Source organism: Anas platyrhynchos, chromosome 1 (assembly GCF_047663525.1).
Source record: "Anas platyrhynchos isolate ZD024472 breed Pekin duck chromosome 1, IASCAAS_PekinDuck_T2T, whole genome shotgun sequence".
In the NCBI taxonomy this organism is placed as follows: Eukaryota; Metazoa; Chordata; class Aves; order Anseriformes; family Anatidae; genus Anas; species Anas platyrhynchos.
In genome coordinates, this window is record NC_092587.1 from 73,366,456 (window position 1) to 73,386,428 (window position 19,973).

Sequence of the window (19,973 nt, forward strand, 5' to 3'; positions counted from 1 at the left end):
TCTCACTCCTTGCTCTCCCAGTTGCTGTTGTGTAGCAGGGTTTTTTTTGTTTTGTTTTGTTTTGTTTTTCCCCTTTTTTCTTAAATCTGCTCTCACAGAGGTGCAAACAACATCACATATCGGCTCAGCTCTCGGCAGCAGTGGGTCCTTTTGGAGCTGGCTGAAATTGGCACTTATTTAACATGGGGCAGCTGCTGGATTCTTCTCACAGAAGCCATCCCTGCAGTCCCCCTGTTACCAAAAGCTTGTCGTGTAAATCCACAACACCTCAATGTTAGGACTGGCAAGGTAATTTACTGAGAGATTTAAGTAACATGGTAAGACTTCAGCTCCTTTTTCTGAATGCCTTTATGTAAGAGTACCAGAGCAATGTTCAACTGGAAATTCTCTGTGAGAGACAAAAACTACCAGATGCTATCCCAGACCTGGAACTAATTTGCATTCACACAAATACTCCTCAGCTAAACTAACAATACTCTACCTCACCACACTATGGCTGGAAGGTCCCAGTTACAGTCTAACCAAAAAGTATTAGAAGTACTGTCATTTCATTCCTCAAGCTACTTTTAATGGCACATAAATTGTTATTAACCAATTGTAAAAGCTTATGTTCACCAAAACACTGCAAACCTTATTTAAGGAGCATATGCAGAAAATTCAGTAAGAAGCATCAGTTAGCACCAAAGCAACACCAAGTCCTCTTGCTCCACTCTGACACACGTATCCATAACCCAGCCCACTCTTGAAAACATGTCATAGGCAGATGGCTTTCAGCTTACTTAGCTGTTTCCAAGAAACTGTGTGGATCTACATTGGCACTTGAAGCTTCAAGTCTCTTTGTTTGCTAAAAATACCCCTATAAATCAATGCAACTTCATTAAAGTTCTTCTCCATTGTGCTTCTTGCATAAGCACACATACCAACTGCAGAGATGTAAGGGGGTTGCAAAATCACAGCTGCTTAACTGAGTATATCCCCTCATGTATTATTTGCATAGAAGAGCACATTGTAAATATGTGCCTGGTGTCATGCATTCTCTTTTTTCCTTGTTTTGTTGTTGTTGTTTTTGTTGTTGTTGTTGTTTTTGTTTATTTTGTTTTGTTTTTTTCCTCCCTTAAAAGTAATTCAGTTATGGCCTCAAGAATAGCTTTCGGTCCAAAAAGCTTTCAGGATCAAACTGCAGAAAAAATTTTGGGCCACATGTCTCCTGCTTGGTCTCCCACTGTAAACACAAATTTCTTCACCTTTCTTCTGCCACATTTCAGATCTCTGGATTATTCTTAGTCCACAAATCAGGTAAATGAGACTCATCCCAATTTCCACCCCTTTTAGCAGACTGCCTGAGAAGAACAGATGGAAAAGCTGACAGTGTAGCTATCACTGAAACAAACAGTATCCCTGGTGAGATGCTAAGTTACTGCACAGACTCCCTACTGTCTGCAGCTTTGGAAGAGATCAATTTTGGACTCCTTCCAGTCTTTGGGTCCACCTTCTCTTCTGTGAACTCACCTAGCAGCTTCTGCAGCACCTGCCCATCATAAAGGTCCTCTTCAAGATGTTTGACAATGATTCTCTCCTCCACCAGCACATCATTAATCCAGTCAATTAGAACCTGCAAGTACAGAAAGAGGAGACAAATGTGTAAAAAAAAATACTGAAATATGTTCCTTTGAGCAGTGATCAGGAACAGAAATATATTCCATGCAATAAACAGGAATAGTAAACAGAAGGAGTAACTGTATTTATGTATTTCCAAGTTACAGAGAAAAAACAAAGAGATATTTTTGCTTTTTCTGTTTTTAATTCAGGTCTGGCAACATGGCAACTGTAGTGCCCTCTGTTTTTCCTCTTTAAAATTTCTCCTCATTCCACCAATGCTAAAGCAAATAGCAACTAGCAGCTCTAAAGCAATCATCTTTGCTAGTATCTAACAAACCTGCTCTCCAAGTCCAAAAACTCCTGTCATCTGTTTTACACAATCAGCAGACCTGCCAGTAGAGAACAAGAGTCCCACAAACCCAAAGGCTCCCGGCACTCCCACTGTCATCCCTATCCTGAACAGACATGAGTAGTAGACCAGGAAGAAGAGCTTCAGAGAGGAAACAGTGAATGCTCCCACTAATAGGAGCTAAACAGACCCACTAGATAGATCCTTGCTATTAAGCAAATGGACTACGCATTTTATCTTCAGCTATTACAGAAGACTGTAATTAAAACTTTGGTTAACTGGGTCTGATAACAATTCAAAAATGTATGTATGTAATAGTTCTCTTATGCTGACCACCATAACTATAAAAATCATTGTCACCTGCAAAACAGGAATGAATGTAAAGAACCTTTAAAAAGAAAAGGAACAGAGTTAAGTCTTCCAGGTGCCAAAGATAATATTTTCCAAACAGTTACAGGAATCACAGAATCACAGAATCACAGAATTTCTAGGTTGGAAGAGACCTCAAGATCATCGAGTCCAACCTCTGACCTAACACTAACAGTCCCCACTAAACCATATCCCTAAGCTCTACATCTAAATGTCTTTTAAAGACTTCCAGGGATGGTGATTCCACCACTTCCCTGGGCAGCCCTTTCCAATGCCTAACAACCCTTTCGGTAAAAAAGTTCTTCCTAACATCCAACCTAAAACTTCCCTGGCGCAACTTTAGCCCATTCCCCCTCGTCCTGTCACCAGGCACATGGGAGAATAGACCAACCCCCACCTCACTACAGCCTCCTTTAAGGTATCTGTAGAGAGCAATAAGGTCACCTCTGAGCCTCCTTTTCTCCAGGCTGAACAACTCCAGCTCCCTCAGCTGCTCCTCGTAGGACTTGTTCTCCAGACCCCTCACCAGCTTTGTCACCCTTCTCTGGACCCGCTCAAGCACCTCAATGTCCTTCTTGTAGCGAGGGGCCCAAAACTGAACACAGTACTCGAGGTGCGGCCTCACCAGAGCCAGGTACAGGGGGACGATCACCTCCCTAGCCCTGCTGGTCACACTGGTTCTGATACAAGCCTGTTGGCCTTCTTGGCCACCTGAGCACACTGCTGGCTCATATTCAGCTGACTGTCAACCATCACTCCCAGGTCCTTCTCTGCCTGGCAGCTCTCCAACCACTCATCTCCCAGCCTGTAGCTCTGCTTGGGGTTATTGCGCCCCAGGTGCAGGACCCGGCACTTGGCCTTGTTGAACTTCATGCAGTTGACCTCAGCCCACCGGTGCAGCCTATCCAGATCCTCCTGCAGAGCTTTCCTACCCTCGAGCAGATCGACACACGCACCTAACTTGGTGTCATCTGCAAACTTACTGAGGGTGCACTCAATGCCCTCGTCCAGATCATTGATGAAGATATTAAAGAGAACCGGCCCCAGCACCGAGCCCTGGGGGATGCCACTAGTGACCGGCCTCCAACTGGACTTGACTCCATTTACCACGACTCTTTGGGCCCAGCCATTCAGCCAGTTTCCAACCCAACTAAGCGTGCACCAGTCCAAGCCTAGGGCAGCCAGTTTCTTGAGGAGAATGCTGTGGGAGACGGTGTCAAAAGTCTTGCTGAAGTCAAGGTAGACCACATCCACAGCCTTTCCCTCGTCCACCCAGCGCGTCACTTTGTCATAGAAGGAGATCAGGTTCGTCAAACAGGATCTGCCTTTCATAAACCCATGCTGACTGGGCCTGATTGCCTGCTTGCCCTGCAAGTGCCGCATGATGACTCTCAAGAGGATCTGCTCCATGAGCTTCTCTGGCACTGAGGTCAAACTGAGAGGCCTGTAGTTTCCCGGGTCTGCCCTCCGGCCCTTCTTGTAGATGGGCGTCACGTTTTCTAGCCGCCAGTCAACTGGGACCTCCCCCGATAGCCAGGACTGCTGATAAATGATGGATAGTGGCTTGGCCAGCTCCTCTGCCAGTTCTCTCAGTACCCTTGGGTGGATCCCATCCGGCCCCATCGACTTGTGTGCATCCAAGTGCTGTAGCAGGTCACCAACCAGTTCTTCGTGGATAGTGAGGGCCACATCCTGCTCCCCATCCCTTTCCACCAGCTCAGGGTACTGGGTATCCAGAGGACAACTGGTATTGCCGCTAAAGACTGAGGCAAAGAAGGCATTAAGCACCTCCGCCTTTTCCTCATCTCTTGTAACTAAGTTTCCCCCCGCATCCAGTAAAGGATGGAGATTCTCCTTAGTCCTCCTTTTTGTGTTGATGTATTTATAAAAACGTTTTTTGTTATCTTTAACAGCAGTAGCCAGATTGAGCTCCAGATGAGCTTTGGCCTTCCTAATTTTGTCCCTGCACAGCCTCGCTACGTCCTTATAGTCCTCCCTAGTGGCCTGCCCACTTTTCCAAAGATTATAAACCCTCTTTTTTCTCCTAAGCTTAAGCCGCAATTCTCTGTTGAGCCAGGCCGGTCTTCTTCCCCGCCAGCTCGTCTTTGGGCATATGGGGACAGACCGTTCCTGCGCGATTAAGATTTCCTTCTTGAAGAGCACCCAGCCTTCCTGGACTCCTCTGCCCTTCAGAACCGCCTCCCAAGGGACTCTATCAAACAGTGTCCTCAGCAGCACAAAGTCAGGAAAAAACGCATTGACTGTTTTAAGTTGGCAGGAATGTTTTCCTCCAATCAATTATTTGGAAAATCAAATTACTTGCAAAATAATATAGTTCTGTGGGAAGAGATGTAAAGTTGCTGCTAAATTCTTGATTCATAAGGGGAGAAGAGTATTGCCAACCACAAATGTTTAAAATACATTAAGGGAAGCTACGTAAAAAAAAATGAGCATCAACTAAAAAGTCTACAGTTTTTAATTTGCTTCACATACAATTTGTGGATGCTTTACATTCACTTTCTGACTAGGCCCCATAATTCTGCATCTTTTTGACAGTCAGGATAGCTAAGAACTTTTTGTTTTGTTTTGTTTAATATTCAAGACATTATGAAAAAAAGGTAAATAAAACACAGATAGGATTGCATTGAAACACACATGCGTTGGCAATCCTACAAACACGAATATTTGAGTATATTGGTCACATGGATATTTAAGTAATTCAGCCTACTTACTGAGGTTCACTGAGTCTACCGACTTCAAGGAAGCTTTGTTAGGCTTAATGTTCAAAAGTAAGTTCACAATCCAAATATGAAATTCTTATGCTTCATCTCTAACCTGTATCTTCAGCACTTACAAAGCAAGCTGAAAAGTACAGGGTTGAAACTCATCTCTAAATAGCATAAGCAGCAAATTTTAGCTGGGTCATATGGCAACCAGTCCATCCACAGAAAGCAAGGACCATCATCAATGCACATAGAGGTAACTCAAATCCTTTTTGCCCCCTACAGTGCACAGAAGGAGGAAAACTCCTTTATTGAAATAAAAGTAACTCTAAGTATCAAAAGTGGTCCTCTCTACTGCAGGTAAAAGAAAGATAAAGTGACATCAAAAAATAGATGTGGATATAAAAGGATAAGCTCCACACCAGTTTAGTTGCTCTACTGCTGCCCTGTAACGTTGCAGGAGCCTTATCTATTATGGGTCATTCCCTCCATCAGACGGCCTCCTCTGTGTGGTTATAACTAACACTGTTGTTTCAACACGTGCATCCAAGACCCATGCTCCCACACCCACCTAATACCATTTGTTGGGCAGGGGGATCATCCAATTTATACCGAATCACAGAATCATCTAGGTTGGAAGAGACCTCGAAGATCACCTAGTCCAACCTCTGACCTAACACTAACAAGTCCTCCACTAAACCATATGACTAAGCACTACATCTAAAAAAAAAATCTCTTTTAAAAAATCTCTTTTAAAGACCTTCAGGGATGGTGACTCAACCACTTCTCTGGGCAGCCCAAATTAGTTCATTAGCCTGAAAATTAGTTCACTGGAGATTATAGCCAGCAAAAGTTAAATGCAAGAAGATGCAGTCTAAACAAAGCAGCAGAGTTCTGCTCTGCAGGTGGGAAAATACAACCACATTTGAAGAGAAAACTCCAATTAGCTATTCTTGTCTCTTTCAATCTTTTTCAGAAGACGGACATTTATGGTAAATGGTTGGAGAGAGACATGAGACAAGTTAGTAAAGGACTGTGCCTTATCTGAAAAACAATGAGAAGAGGAATACTATTGTTGGCCTTGAAAACTATTCACCAGTGATACAGAAAAGCAACTCATAAGTAATGAGGTATTTTCTTGTCGCAGATCATCTCAGAAGAGATTTTTGAAGTCTTTCAATAAAGTGACCACCCAATTCCAAAATTATGAAAGTTTTACATTCGTAGACACCAAAAGAAAATCACCTGAAGTCACAGAAGATTTGGGTCAATCCATGGGACTACAGAGATTTACAGAGCAGACTTTCAAAAAATCACCTGAAATTAAGCTGAAACTATCATATGACAATCAAATCCCCTTACAGTCCTAATATGAAGATGCTTCATTTCCCTAAGCCCTCAAAAGCATTGTTAAATATGACTTAGGATGCTAAACTATTTGAAACCTGTACTTAGCATGTTATTTTCTCCTGTGCTGAATAGTATTGAAGTCAAAATCCAGAAAATGCCAAGGAATTAAAAACAAAAGTCTAGAAGTACCTTCTAATATAGGAGCCAACATCTTATTTCCAAAAGTTTAGGTACAGAAGAATTATGAAGCAGCTCTGGAAATATTCTCATATGGGTATAGATTGTTTAAAAAGGGAAATATTTACACTATGTAGTACTTAAATGTTTCAGAGAAATCTCGTACTGAAAAAATTTTGGGAAAAAAGTACATAAAAGGATACAAACGATACGAGGTCTAGCCATAATTATTTTTTTTTAATAGAGTAGCACCTGAATGAAAGAAAAATACCCTAAAGACTGTTCTAACTTCTTTAGTATTCAGACTACAACTCCAGCTCTGGTGGGAAAACAAATTTGTAATTTATATTTAAACAAAAAAAAAAAAGTTTTTATACCGTCCTTGAAGAGTGACAAATGTTGCAACTTAAAACAAACGAACTCCACACACCCCCAGTTTTCCTGCTGTAATTCTTAATTTCTTGCGTGTGTCTTAATCACGAGCCTGGAAAATCTTTCTGCACCGATTTTTATTTTTAATTTTTAATTTTTGCAAGGGATGTAAAGCACCATTTTGCTTATTGAAATGACTAACACACAGAAATACATTATGACTCTTTTTACATGGAGAGTCAATGCTCCAGCTCTTTACAATTGCTCCTTCATGCAAAGACAGAAGCAGAAAATATTCAATAACCTGAATTTCTAAAAATTTAAACCATTTCATACAGGCACAGAGTGGGAAGCAGACATAAGGTGAAGCCAGAGCTTTTCCTGTGTGTGAAAATATGCTTAATTTGGATCTCTCTGGCCTCAAACTCCTCTACCCTTTCCTTCACATCTGTGTATCTGTACTTTACGTATCTTCACTTCAGTATTAACTTCTAAGGTAGGGCTATATTTGCTCCCTTTAAAATGTGTGTAAGAGATGCATTGCTGGACTGAGGAATTGCTTGACTGCAAAGCCTGTTGTCCCAGTGTCAGCCCTAGCACCATGCTTCTCCTTACATGCACTGGCTGGTGAAACCACCACCAGATCCCACATACAGCTAACGATCTTGAGTTTACCTCAGCCTCACCTTGTTCAGTACTTGCAGGCTCACAAAGTAGCACACTGGTACATGGAAATGTTCGTTATGTCTCTTAACTAGAGCACACTTTCATGAAAAGCTGTTTTTCTATGAATTTTTCATAGAATCATAGAACGGCCTGGGTTGAAAAAAACCCTTAAAGATCATCTAGTTTCAACTCCCCTGCTCTGGGAAGGGTTGCAAATCACTAGAGCAGGCAGCATAGTATTTGGGATTAGCAGTGATTTTAAAACTTTTATATATCCCTGTGTCCTCAAAATCATGCCTGTCCTTTCACACATATTCACACTCATAGAAAACATCTCTGAATTGCATCAAATGCTCAGACACGTGTTTGTAGTTGTAAAATTTCCAGTGATGCTTTAAATTCTGACACATCCACTTATTACATCATTTTTTGGCCAAATGCATATGCCTGATTTAATGAGCCATGCTGCATTACTAAACACTGTGTTTAAAACTGAAATTTTCCATGAGGCAGAAAGCTCTGAGAAAAGAGTGGTAGAAATCCAGAAGGAAAAATAAGTCATCTGCCTGGCCTATTTAGTTTTTAATCCTCAGGATATGGGTTTTTATATCAAACTTCACCAGCTCCGTGAAGTATTTTATTCTGCAGGTTTGCTACTGCCATAGTGGCGAGGCACATTCAGAGTTAATCTGCAGAGTTCAAGGGTATAAGGACCCCACAGCCACTCTACAGATTAATGAACAAAATTAATAACAAGACAAACAGCATGAATGTATCTGGCACAATGAGAAAATGGGAACCCCAGTCACAAAAACAGCAAAGAAAGGAAGCCCTGATTTTAATGACCCAGGGAGAATTAGGAAGCACAAATCAAAAGTATAAAGGTTTAAGTGACTTCAGGGTTGAACATATAAATTAATATTAGAAATTCTTACTCAGGTCCGGAAACTGTTGAGTAAGTACAAAGTACTGGCCAGCTGCAAACAGAGAGAAGGCTTCTTGTTTTTAAAGGCAGGCCTTTGAAAGAGCATACAGGAAACAAGATTTCATTTGATCACACATGAAACCTTACCAAAAAGAAACAGCTTCATTTTGGTTTTCTCTTCACCATAGTGAATTTTAAAAAGCCGTAAGTGTTGACATTGAAAAGGTGGTAATTTTTTGGAAAATAACTTATTTACTACAAATTCAGAATGCTTACACATTTCAGATAGTACCTAGAGCAGCAGTGTTTGATCCATGCAAAGTTTAGACATTGAAGTTTAGCTTTAAGGGCCAAAGGTTGTTGCAGCATCAGTTGATCTTACCAAGTCTCTGATCTTACCAAGTCACCTTGCAACTCTTAACTTGCTGTCTTTGGTCAAGGTAAGGCATTTACTAACAGAACCCAATTTTTGTAAGCTCCAATTGTATACTTTTGGATTCAAATGGTAAAAGCATATTGTATCTATCAAAATACATGAGAAAAGCCTAGGGAATCTGCCACTTATGTTGGTGGCATAATTGTCAGATCAGAAATGTGTGAGTATATTTCTAAGATTCTGATTCAATTCCTACAGCCTATTAAGTACAACTATGTTTCAGATCTTCTACCTCAGTCACATCTGAGCCAGAAGGGGATAAAAAAGATTCCTTCTACCTTTGCATCCCATACACAAAGAAAAATCCATGAACAACAAGGAAAGCACACAAAGATCAGCCTCCTAAGTTTTGAACACATTTAAAAAGAGAGCTAGAAGAGCCCACCAACACTCTTCAGAATTAGTGACATGGATCAGCTAAGGGAATTATATTCCCTTATTATGGTATTATTATATATGGTATTAATGGAAACTGAACTGTAAACAGATTTGCAATAACATAATAGCAAACTAGACTTGATTCTAAGTATCACAGACATTGTTTCTTCTTGTTTGCTCCAGATACATCACAGGATACACTTCAGGATCCAGTCACAAAACAGCCCAAATGCAAAACTCAAACTCTTTCATTTAGTTGTTCTCTTGCCACTTAGCAAATGTTGGATGATATGTAAAAGAAGCTCACGTATTTCAGACACTAGAAACAGAGTATTTTGTGAGTAAATTATTTATACTATACATATAAATAACAATACATCTTTTCCTGATCTGAATTTTCAGCTTTGGGTCTGTCTAGCCACATCCCAAACTGCATTTGCATGCAGAGCAAACAAGGCCATGCAAGGAACTTATCTAAACACATATGAACATATCACTTCATAGTGACAAATTGTGGTTAACTATTTTTAGAATACTGTCAATGATGATAACAAACAACACTTTAATGTGTAATTTTAGTTCCTAGTGATTTTAATATGAGCAATAGGATTTAAGGAGTATATTTTTGCGTCCCCAACAAAGCAGCCTTCAGTGAGGGGATTTACTCTATATTTGCTTTAATAAGAACGAGTTTTTGTTTTTTTTTTCCTTTTGGATTCTTCATCACCACAGTGTTACACAGTTTGAATCCCAGCAGCTCTGTCAAAATCGCTTCCAAATGCTCACAAAAGCTTACACGAAACAATTCACTATGCTTATAATTCCTATGACACTAGGCTAGTAGAAATTAAAACAACATTTTGCAGAGACAAAGAGGTATTAAATCAGTGTCAGCAACAGATATCTCTGCTTCCTTTCTGCACTGAGTTCTATCTACCCCAACTGCATGTGATTGACGGGAACAGAAACACTCAAAATCAGTGATGGCAAACCATTGGCATGTCTTACTCTGGTGTTGAAAGAGCACCAATGAAACTATGTTATACTGCCAAATTTGAAGAGGCATCAGGCTCTGTTGCTGCTATTGACACATATTTCCCTCTTTGAGGGAAAAAGAGAGAACTACTTTGAAATACAACAACCTCAATCTATTCAATTCCCTGCTCCTTGCGAGGCCATGGAGATCTTTGATTTCAAGTTCTGTGGGGCAGACAGTCTCTTCTCCTGGCTGCTGCTGTAGAGTATTAACATGGCTAATTCTCATCCAGCACTGGGGCTGCCAGAAAATTTCATTAACCACTGAGGAACACAAAATTAGGAATAAATTGCTCATTTGCTTGTATTACCCTCATTCTGTGGCATAAAACAGGTTTTGCCAACATGATTCAAACCTCTCCTTGCTTTATAGATTCACAACAACATAGTGTTAAATGTTTTTCTAACTACATCCTTGTAAAAACTCAACTGCAGAGAGGTATGCAAATGTTCAACAATTACCTAAATTACATAATTTTTCAAGTAGGCACTCTGCAGGACACATCTCTCTCCTTGGAAGATGATCCCAAGGAAACATTGTGAAGTTACATGCTGTTCCCTGCACCAGCTGCTGCAGTTTAATTGGTAATAAGGTACCCTCACTTCCTGCAAGTGCAAACTGGTGTACTGAACCAGAGCCTAGTCCTGCAATGCACTTCAGGCACTCAGACACAATCTCTAGTCCTGCTCTAAGTTTGATTTTCATTCCTTCTGAAGGTTTTCAGCCTTTCAAAAAGAAAAGCATAACCTTGCTAGACTGTGACATCCAGGAAAGACTCACCACTTTATATTAAATTCAAAAGCAACATTTCCAATTTAAAAGCAATTATGATTTCAATATCAAGTCTCCTGTATCACAGAGTACATTTGGTTTCTTCACTGCAGCAAATCTGGTTCAACTGAATTATTCATGGTAATATTACCACTCCACTAGCAAAGAAACCACAGTGTACTTTGAAAGCGTGGTGCAAGACCACTGTACATTTTGAAAGAATTAATGGATCTAGGTATTAACAAAGACAGAATGTGCAAAAAAATTAAAAACACACTGTATTCCAGGTAAATTAGAATAACAAAGAAATTTGAACACAGCTCCTTGCTAAACCCTATTTGATGTGGTTTTGTAATCCTAAACATGTTATTGCACTGTTAATAACAGATCATTGGGCTTGTTTTAAAGATGTAGCAGGTGAACAGTTTGCTGAGGCATTCTGCGAAGCGTATGCTTGTAGACAGAGGACATGACAGTATCCTAACAGGAATGTGCCACAGCTCACTCCCCTGTCTGGAGTGGGTAAACACTAGCCAAAGTTTTCAGACCCACCTAGCCACAGCTGAACTGCTGTTTCTAAAACATACATATATATATAATTTTAATTATTAAAAAAAATAAAGAGGAAGTGTACCGGGAATTATGACATAAGCACAAACACTTTTGGGGAAGAGATCGTATCTGTTCAGAATTGCCAGCACTTCTGTTTCTGCCCAAGCTTTCACTATGCTAATTTCAACAACCTACCAGATAGAAAAGGTTCTCCAAAATAGCAGTCCTTCAAGATCAAACCCTCCATCATAGCTGGTGGAAACTACAAGCACTGCCAGGAGGGAAGAAGCCACACCTCATGTCAGCACAGCTGGGGACACATTATCACCAGCACCTTGGGCAAGTGTCTCCAGCAACAATACCGACTCAGGATGCTCTGGTCCCTGCCCAAGACTACAAGTAAACTAGGGACTTTCTACCTCCCTGCCACATAAACACAGACACAGCGATAACCAGGGAAGAAGAATCATGAGAGGCAGAACCACACAAAACAAAACAAAGTCACTGTGCAGTGCTGTTGCTCAGAATGTAGAGTAGATATAATTCTCTGTTCCAAGAAGCCACTGAAAAAAACCATAACTGAAGTTCTAGAAGAGAGTAGGCTCTTTTTCACAAATCTTGAGTTATCCATTGTTAAAGTAAGAACAGTAGGAATTGCACAAAAGATAATCAAAACAAATTCATGTTTAATAATTTTTGAGAAACTGAATTATCAAGTTGTGAGTTAGCAAGTTCTCATGAAATTCAAAATCATTGTTTTGCTGAATGCCTTATTCTTTACATACACAATGGGCAGAAAGTAGGCATTATTAGCTAAGGTGTCCATCAGTTCACTCACCTGTTGGTCTCCATCCATGCTCTGGAGATCAGTATGCTATTCAGTATGAAAACTGAAAAATTCTAATGGCTTTAACTAATAATATATGGGAGCATCCTTCTTTACCCTTTTTCTACTTTTTTTTTTTTTTAAAAAAAGAAAACATCAGTGTATGAAGGAAGAAGAATCTCATTTCCAACCTTCCTATAACATCATAGGTCTCCTTAGTCTACCCTACCATGTGCTTGCTCATTTTACATGTAGTCCTACTCTTTCCTTCCCAGAAAATTCTCTAAATCTTTCCAAGGCTCCTTTCATGTCTTTGTAGAGAGGAAGAACCTACGTTTATGTGCAATGACTACAGTAGATCAAAGCTAAGTATTGATCTTCCCTTTAATAACCACAAGGATGTAAATGGATAGCGGAGCTCTATTTCATGGGCGCTCTGACATTCAGGGTTTCTTGTTTCTCTCATTGTTGCTTTTAGCCTTACCAACAGCATCCTTGTTTGTCTCCTCAGTTTTCACAGATGTACTTCAGTAATGAGTTGTTCCTCCTCAATTGTATCCATGGTAACCAGCTTGTAAATGGCTCTGGCTCAGTGGTTAAAGATCTGAAAAAAGACCAAGTACTGATATCCTACCTTGATCAGTTCTTTGAACTTGGGGTCTTCTTTGGAGTTAGGATCAATCATAGTGCGCTCCTCATTCTCCTCTGTCCAAGTGAAATGGGAAACAAGTTAGATCATATATACATTGCTGAAATACTGCAACAATTACTATTCATGAAGTGACCTGTCGGCTGATTAAGAAATAACAGTGCCCAGTCATCACCCTGGCAAGAGAATATTCAATGATCAAGTATTAGGGATTTTTTTTAATAGTCAAACAAAGATAATACGACTTCCTAAAATAAATTGTTTCCACTGACCTCCTCCAAATCAGATCCTGCTCTGTGTATGCAGAATACATCAGAAAAATCACCATCCTCTATACTGCAGGGCATACTAATACTAACAAACCAAAAAGGGCAGCCAATTACTTTCCTCTTTCTCCTCAATGTGTATGTCATTTGTATTTGAAAATATAAGGATATTTTCCAAACTACTCTACCTTGAAAAGTAAAGCAAACTTATGGCACTGCACTTAGTGCAGCTGCTGAGACCCAGACTAACAGTCTGTGCTTCCCTAAAACTTGACACGTAGCAAGGGACACACAAATGTGGCCCTGGGTGCAGGAACTGCTTAATCTCTGTGTAACACAGAAAATGAAAATTACCCCAATTTACATCAGTTCTGCTTATGTGTGCTGGAAGGACATAAAATACATCTCTCAGGTATATAGTCTTCTATTTCTTCTGTTACTGTGGGATGGCAAGATGTGGAAAATGCTCTCCAATGGCCAACCATTCAACTACAAGAGGTAGGAATGTAAAGATTAACTTTTAGAATGGATGATTTCATACTAAAAAATAGGTAGAAAAATCAACTTTAAATCTGTAAAGCTAACAACCAAACAGCTTTTGGCAGCTTTTTTTATCTTCCCAATAGCATGTGTGAATATATGCATCGCATTCAATATTTACATGCTCTTGTAGTTATGTAGTTATGTATATCAGTATTTAAGAAACAGTTGGAACAAGTCTTGTATTTTAAATTCTGTTGCTTGCTTTCAAGTAGTAGACCTCTCTCCCTGCAACCTTCATTTTAGCTCCTTAAGTAGTCAAGTGACAGCTGTGACCAAGGTTAGATTTGTTCAAGTGGAGAGCAAACCTTGGCTACTACACAACAGGAACACAAGAACAGGTGGTAGTGTCACAACCGAATGAGGAGATCCACATGCTTTCAGCTAAAACAGTAATTTATAGACCCTGTAGATTTATCTTTTGATGAGTCTAGAGAGGCAATTTGAAATCCTATATTCCATTTGATTTCCCAATTCCTTCCAACACGATGACAAGGGAGGGTCTTGGGTATGACCACAGATTGGGCCTTTGCTACTTTTCATAGAGGAACTCTTTAAAATCTGACAATGACCAACATACCATGACTTGCTAATACAGTGCTAGACCTCAGTGCTCTCAGGTGGGAAACATGACCCTCGCAAATCATAGCTACAAGGCAAACTATACTATCCTACTGGGTTACCTTAGGCTTTTCCCAGATGTTTGGGTTTGGTATTTTGCAGTGCCTTTAATATTAATAAAAAATAAGACCCTTTTATCTGAACACTCTTGACAAATTTCCACAAATCTAGGAAGACACATGATTTCTTCAGCTGTTTTGTTTTTTGGTCTTTTTTTTTTCCTCCCTTGTTCCTTTATTTCCTCATTACCCCCTGGGATGAGTCAGGCACTCTAGCTATAAGGAAGTGACACCCAGTACACATCCAAAAAGCTGCAAACTGAAATCCTGAACAAGACCCGTAAGGGTATACAATTCATCATGAAGTTTTGCTTAAGGTTCACCAGTGGTCATGGCTTTGCATGACAGGTCTTCAAAACTGATTTTATTATTTGCCACCATGACAGCTTGCTTCAGCTTGCTTCAATTAATTCTGTAGGTTAAGGAAGTTATGTCCAGGAAAGAAAAAAAAATACATTTTTTTCCAACAAGCTTTAAACACTTACTGCTATTACATTATGTTGCTGCTCTTTGATGGACTTGGCAGGGAGGGGAACTGGAACTTGAATACTTGCCTTCTTTCTATAAAGTATTCCTCGTTTTACATATTCCCATATTATTGTTTTCAACAAAATAAATGTTGATTTGTTCGTTATCAGGTCCCATTGTGCTGCAACATCACTTGCAAAGTGCCAGCAGTAACCAAAGTCAGAACCTGGCATCCAGCTGTTAACAAAAGTGTAGCACCTATATTGAGTTGAGGCAGTTTAATGGTTCCATAGGAACCGCAACACACACTTCTGCTGCAGACTTTCTGTCAGTTGATCCTTCAGTTTTGCATCTATATGTGGAAAGATACCACTTCCTTACCAAAGAAGGATGTCGAAATAAAGGACAAATAAAGACTGAGATACAACTAGACAATGGATTAATGACACTGAAGCAACTCTTAAGTAGACAAACTCAGCAGTATTTTCCATCTAATTCTTTGCAAATCCCAATTTTCTATGTTTTCAGTATGGCCATAGAAAAATTCAAGTCCTCTGCCAATTCCTTGAGCAAGACTATTTTCTTCTACGCTTACTTTAAGTGTAGCTGCATAGGTGGCATTGCTCTTTAAATCCCATTTTAGCATCTCTATTTCCTATTTCCTAGTCTATGTCTGACATACAATGATTCTCAATTCTGTCAATTTCAACTTAGCCATCTATATTCAACAAATAAGAAGTGGATATGGAGTCATAGTGGCAGCCTTCATTAATAATAACATAGTTGAGTTCTGTAGCAGAAATACTATACCTAAGAAAGTATCTTCTGGATGCATGTCCACAGTGCTTGGATTCATTGGTGCATTGATTGCATTTTTACCCTCTTCTTGCAAGTCACTCACTGAGGAGAAGGAAAAAACAGACAGAAAGATTGTAATAAATGCAAAGTTTCTGGATATGTAGGGGTAGAAGACATAGTAAGAACAAACATCTGGTAGATCCATTTCAAAATGTGCCCAAAGTTTATAGAATGAAGAACTGCAGCTAGAGTTGAAAAGAAATTCAACAGAACATCCTTCTATAGCTAATTAAACTGAGCCACCAGACTACCAGCTGAAAATATTTTGCAAGAAACTCGATCCTATGGTAAAAGCAATGTCAGAGTGCTTGTTTTTCTAGAATGGAGGCACCTAAGCTTTGTCTGCAGAATGGCCCAGATCTACAGCAGACAGCAAACTGTAAAACCAAACTCACTTTCTGGTAGCACCACCATCACTCATTACCACCTTTTACAACTGCAGAACACCAAGAACTATTTGCCACTGGCCTCATTAAAAGCCTCAGAGAATCCCAGGGAGACCTGCCAAATGATGAAAATGTATTTAATTTTAGCATTGCAACGGGCTAAAGATAGATATTGCATGGTCTGGTGAACACAAATTTGGAATCTTTCAAACTCCCAAATGTACCACTCAGTAACAGTTGGGCAAGTCAGCAGAGTATGCTGCATCAATGAAATGGATATTAAAATACTTCCCTACATGTTGCTACATGGGAGAAACTGAATTTGAGTAAAAAATAAATAAATAAAAATTGTTTAGTATTATAGAGCTCAACAGTAAGAAAATCAGTAACAGTACTATAACATTTCTATACTCTCCACGGTCTATCTGCCCCTAAACTCGGATAGCAACTACTTATTATAAGGCAACCTATTAAAATACATGCATCTGAAGCAGGAGATAAAAGGAGACTGCAGTAACCCCATCTATTCAGTCACAGGTCTGTGTTAGCACAGACTAAAATCATATGCGGCAGCACTGTTGTATTTCAGTCTCCTTTGGGAGAGGGGTCCAAGTCCCATATTCTTTCATGGGTAAAGCAAGGATTTCCAGACACATAATTATAAGATCTACAAGGGAAGCTTCTGTGGGGAGGGGGGGGGGAGGGAAGCAAATGAGGGCAATTAACTAATACTCACAGTGTACTACTAATAAGCACTTTTGTCAAGAATAGTCAGCATTCCCCTTTCCTGTTGGAAAATCAAATCACTGACTAATCATACGAATGCATTCTGCAAAGGTTACAAAATCCTGCATAAGTACTCACTTTTTTCCAGCTCAATATTAGTGGAAAAGATAGCAATCCTACTGTCCCAGAAGAGGCCAGGAACAACAGCATACTGCAGTCCCCACTCCTCCTCTCACAGATACTTGAAATGAAGGCACTTAAGATGAGTTAGTACATCTCTTAACTGCATTTTGAAGCTAGCTCTGTTTCACAGCATGATACTGAGCATGACTAAAATCCTCAATTACGAAAAGCTGTTCCTATGCTCTGCAAGCTGCAAACACCAGTCTTGCATTTTGAGACCTTACAGCTTGCGAACTGTGCTGAAGAGGCCAGTCAGAGCTGAGGTGGCACAAAGCATGGGGGCAGGGGGCCTGCCAGCCACCAGCACAGCTGCTTTCTGTATTGTACTCCTTTTGAAAAGGGAAAGGAGCAGAACAGGGTCCGCAGGCTGAGATTTAGCCTCCTGAATAAACGTCAGTATTAGCAAAGCTATAATTGTCCCTTTTCTGCATTCGTTCATATTTTTGGAAAGTTCTCCAACCAAAGGTCAGGGAGCTAAGAGACATCACACATCAGACCAAACAGCTTTCACAGCATGCCTCACCCTGCCCTGCTTGCACTTGCCAAGTCAGAGCTTCTTCCCTCAAGCAGCTCCTGCACTGTGATGCCAACAGGAATACAGCCACAAGGAGGCATAAGGAAAGTTGTGTGGGAAACAGACATTAAAGGGGAAGATTTTTGAAGTACTCTTAGGTCTATAAATGCCGAAGTTCCACTTAAATTATAATTCCTTATAGATGTAACTTCCTTTTCATTATTAAAGCACTTCTGTCATTCTGGGAATGCCTAGTGTTTGGTAAGGTCAGAGCACTGGTGTACCTAATGTTTTGCAAATGCAGAAGAGAGCTGCCTCAGGGCAGTGAATGCATGGTATTGTCTTCAGTGTATGCTATATAAATAAAATACTGCATACATTTCAAGCCAGACTAATTTTAAATGCAGTTAAACTGTTTTTATTCCCAAATGTTCATTTAAGATGATACATTTTCCCCCCCTTTTTTTTTTAATATCAGAATGATCTCCACACTCTTCCTAACACAAACACCTTGTTTCTGAGCAATTTACTAAACCAAAAGAAAACATCAAGACGGATGTGTGCCCTAAGCCCCCTCCCTCCAGAAACTCACGACATGAAGAGCCACGTAAAACCCTTATACTTGCCCTCAGATCCAGCGAGACTTGTCTAGAACAAGAGCAGAGCATCCTGCCCTACTGCTAACAGCAAAGCAAAGCCGCTTTGGTAGAAAGCCTTCCAGTGCTTGCTGCCCAGAAAGCCCTAGTCACAGGGAGCCCATACGCCATGTCCTAAGCTTATGAAGAGGTTCTTGCTGGAAACATGATCTGTCATACCTCCTTTTTTGCGACGTTTACACAGGAGCCCTGTCATTTCAGCCCCCCAGCACCTGGAGGTCCATCACACACATCTGCAGATGAATCACGTGGGCAGTCTGCGTGCTGAAGGGGCAACAGCAACTGGATGAGGGGCTGACACCTCGATGCTGCCAGCCCCAGCTTAACTCAGGCAGGGTGACACTGACACGGGAGGAGACACTCAGATGGCCTCCCAGCTGTCAGGCTGGGGCAACAGCCACAGAGGAGGGAGCAAGCAGAGCACTGCTGCCAGCCAGGATCCTTCCTATCCCCGTCACTTCTGCAGATGACCATGTGCTTGGCTTGGCCTGCTGCTGCCTGCCTCAGGGCAAGGACAGAGACAAGTCCTTCCAAGACGGCATTTTGTGAGGATAGTGAAAGCCCTCTTCATCCTCTGGCCAAAGCATGGCTGGGTTCCCCACCCTGACAGCCTGCCCCAAGGACACGTTGGTTCACACAGCAACAGTCAGCATGCAGAAAAGCAGTCATGCTTAGGAGTATAAATCTGCCCAGGTATTCTCAGTACCTGTCAAACTCCAGAACCTTTCCATAATGCATTTGATGAAATGCTAAGGACCTTTTCCCTGCTCACTGCCCCCAGTACTCACTTATCTCTGTCAAACAGACAAAGAAACAAGAGCAGTAAAAGGAAAGTGCCCCACATCACTGGGAGAAAAAAACAGAGAATCCAAATATAAGCAAATGGAAACAGATAAAAAACAAACAAACAAACAAACAAACAAACAAAAACTTAGCCAGGATGGAGCAAGAGGTACATTTCTGAAAAGAATCTGAATGATGCTTTAATGCAACACACCAAAGAATGTGTTTCAGCCCATGCTTCACAAACCCAAATGATGTACTCCAAATGATTAGACTGATGCCAATACGCCTAGTTTGGCAAACACCAACTTCTCCTACTTCGTAACAGCCACAGTGGTTTCAGCTGTAAGGCTTACACTGGACGCTTACAGGGAATGATCCATCTATGCAAAACGGCATTTTACTGCGAGATCAGAGCTCGGCTTGCATACCAGGTTTCAGCCATGTTAAGTCCCCCATGACACATTGCTGCTCCTTGCCTGCTCTTCACCTGCCTGTTTGCAGGAATTCTTCTTTTCCTCTGCCCTTTCCTGCAAGAAACATTTTCTCCTGTTGTTCTGGAGCAATTCTTTGTATGCTCTCTAAATGAGATCTGAGTAAAACATCTTTCCACAATGCCCCATAATTCTATTTCATAGGTCAGTCACGGAATCTGCAGCAGGGGAAGACAGCAGAGGTAGTTTGAGTACAGGCTGGGACAGCAATCACTTAGACCAGACTGGTTCCAGCCGATGC

The 19,973-nt window shown here is 40.7% G+C and overlaps 1 protein-coding gene across 5 annotated transcripts in view; it reads right to left on the bottom strand.

Moving 5' to 3' along the window:
• PARVB (parvin beta) overlaps nucleotides 1–19,973 on the bottom strand; it is an 82,782-nt gene that overhangs the window by 35,641 nt on the left and 27,168 nt on the right. For all 5 annotated transcript variants that reach the window (XR_011810871.1, XM_072041520.1, XM_027450076.3 and 2 more), the window contains 3 exons: nucleotides 15,943–16,032; nucleotides 13,164–13,234; nucleotides 1,510–1,612 (listed from right to left, as the gene is read on the bottom strand). Coding sequence is in view for 4 of the 5 variants with exons in the window: in XM_072041520.1 (XP_071897621.1) it covers nucleotides 1,510–1,612; nucleotides 13,164–13,234; nucleotides 15,943–16,032 (264 nt within the window). In the remaining variant the exon portion in view is untranslated. The remainder of the gene's footprint in view (nucleotides 1–1,509; nucleotides 1,613–13,163; nucleotides 13,235–15,942; nucleotides 16,033–19,973) is intronic.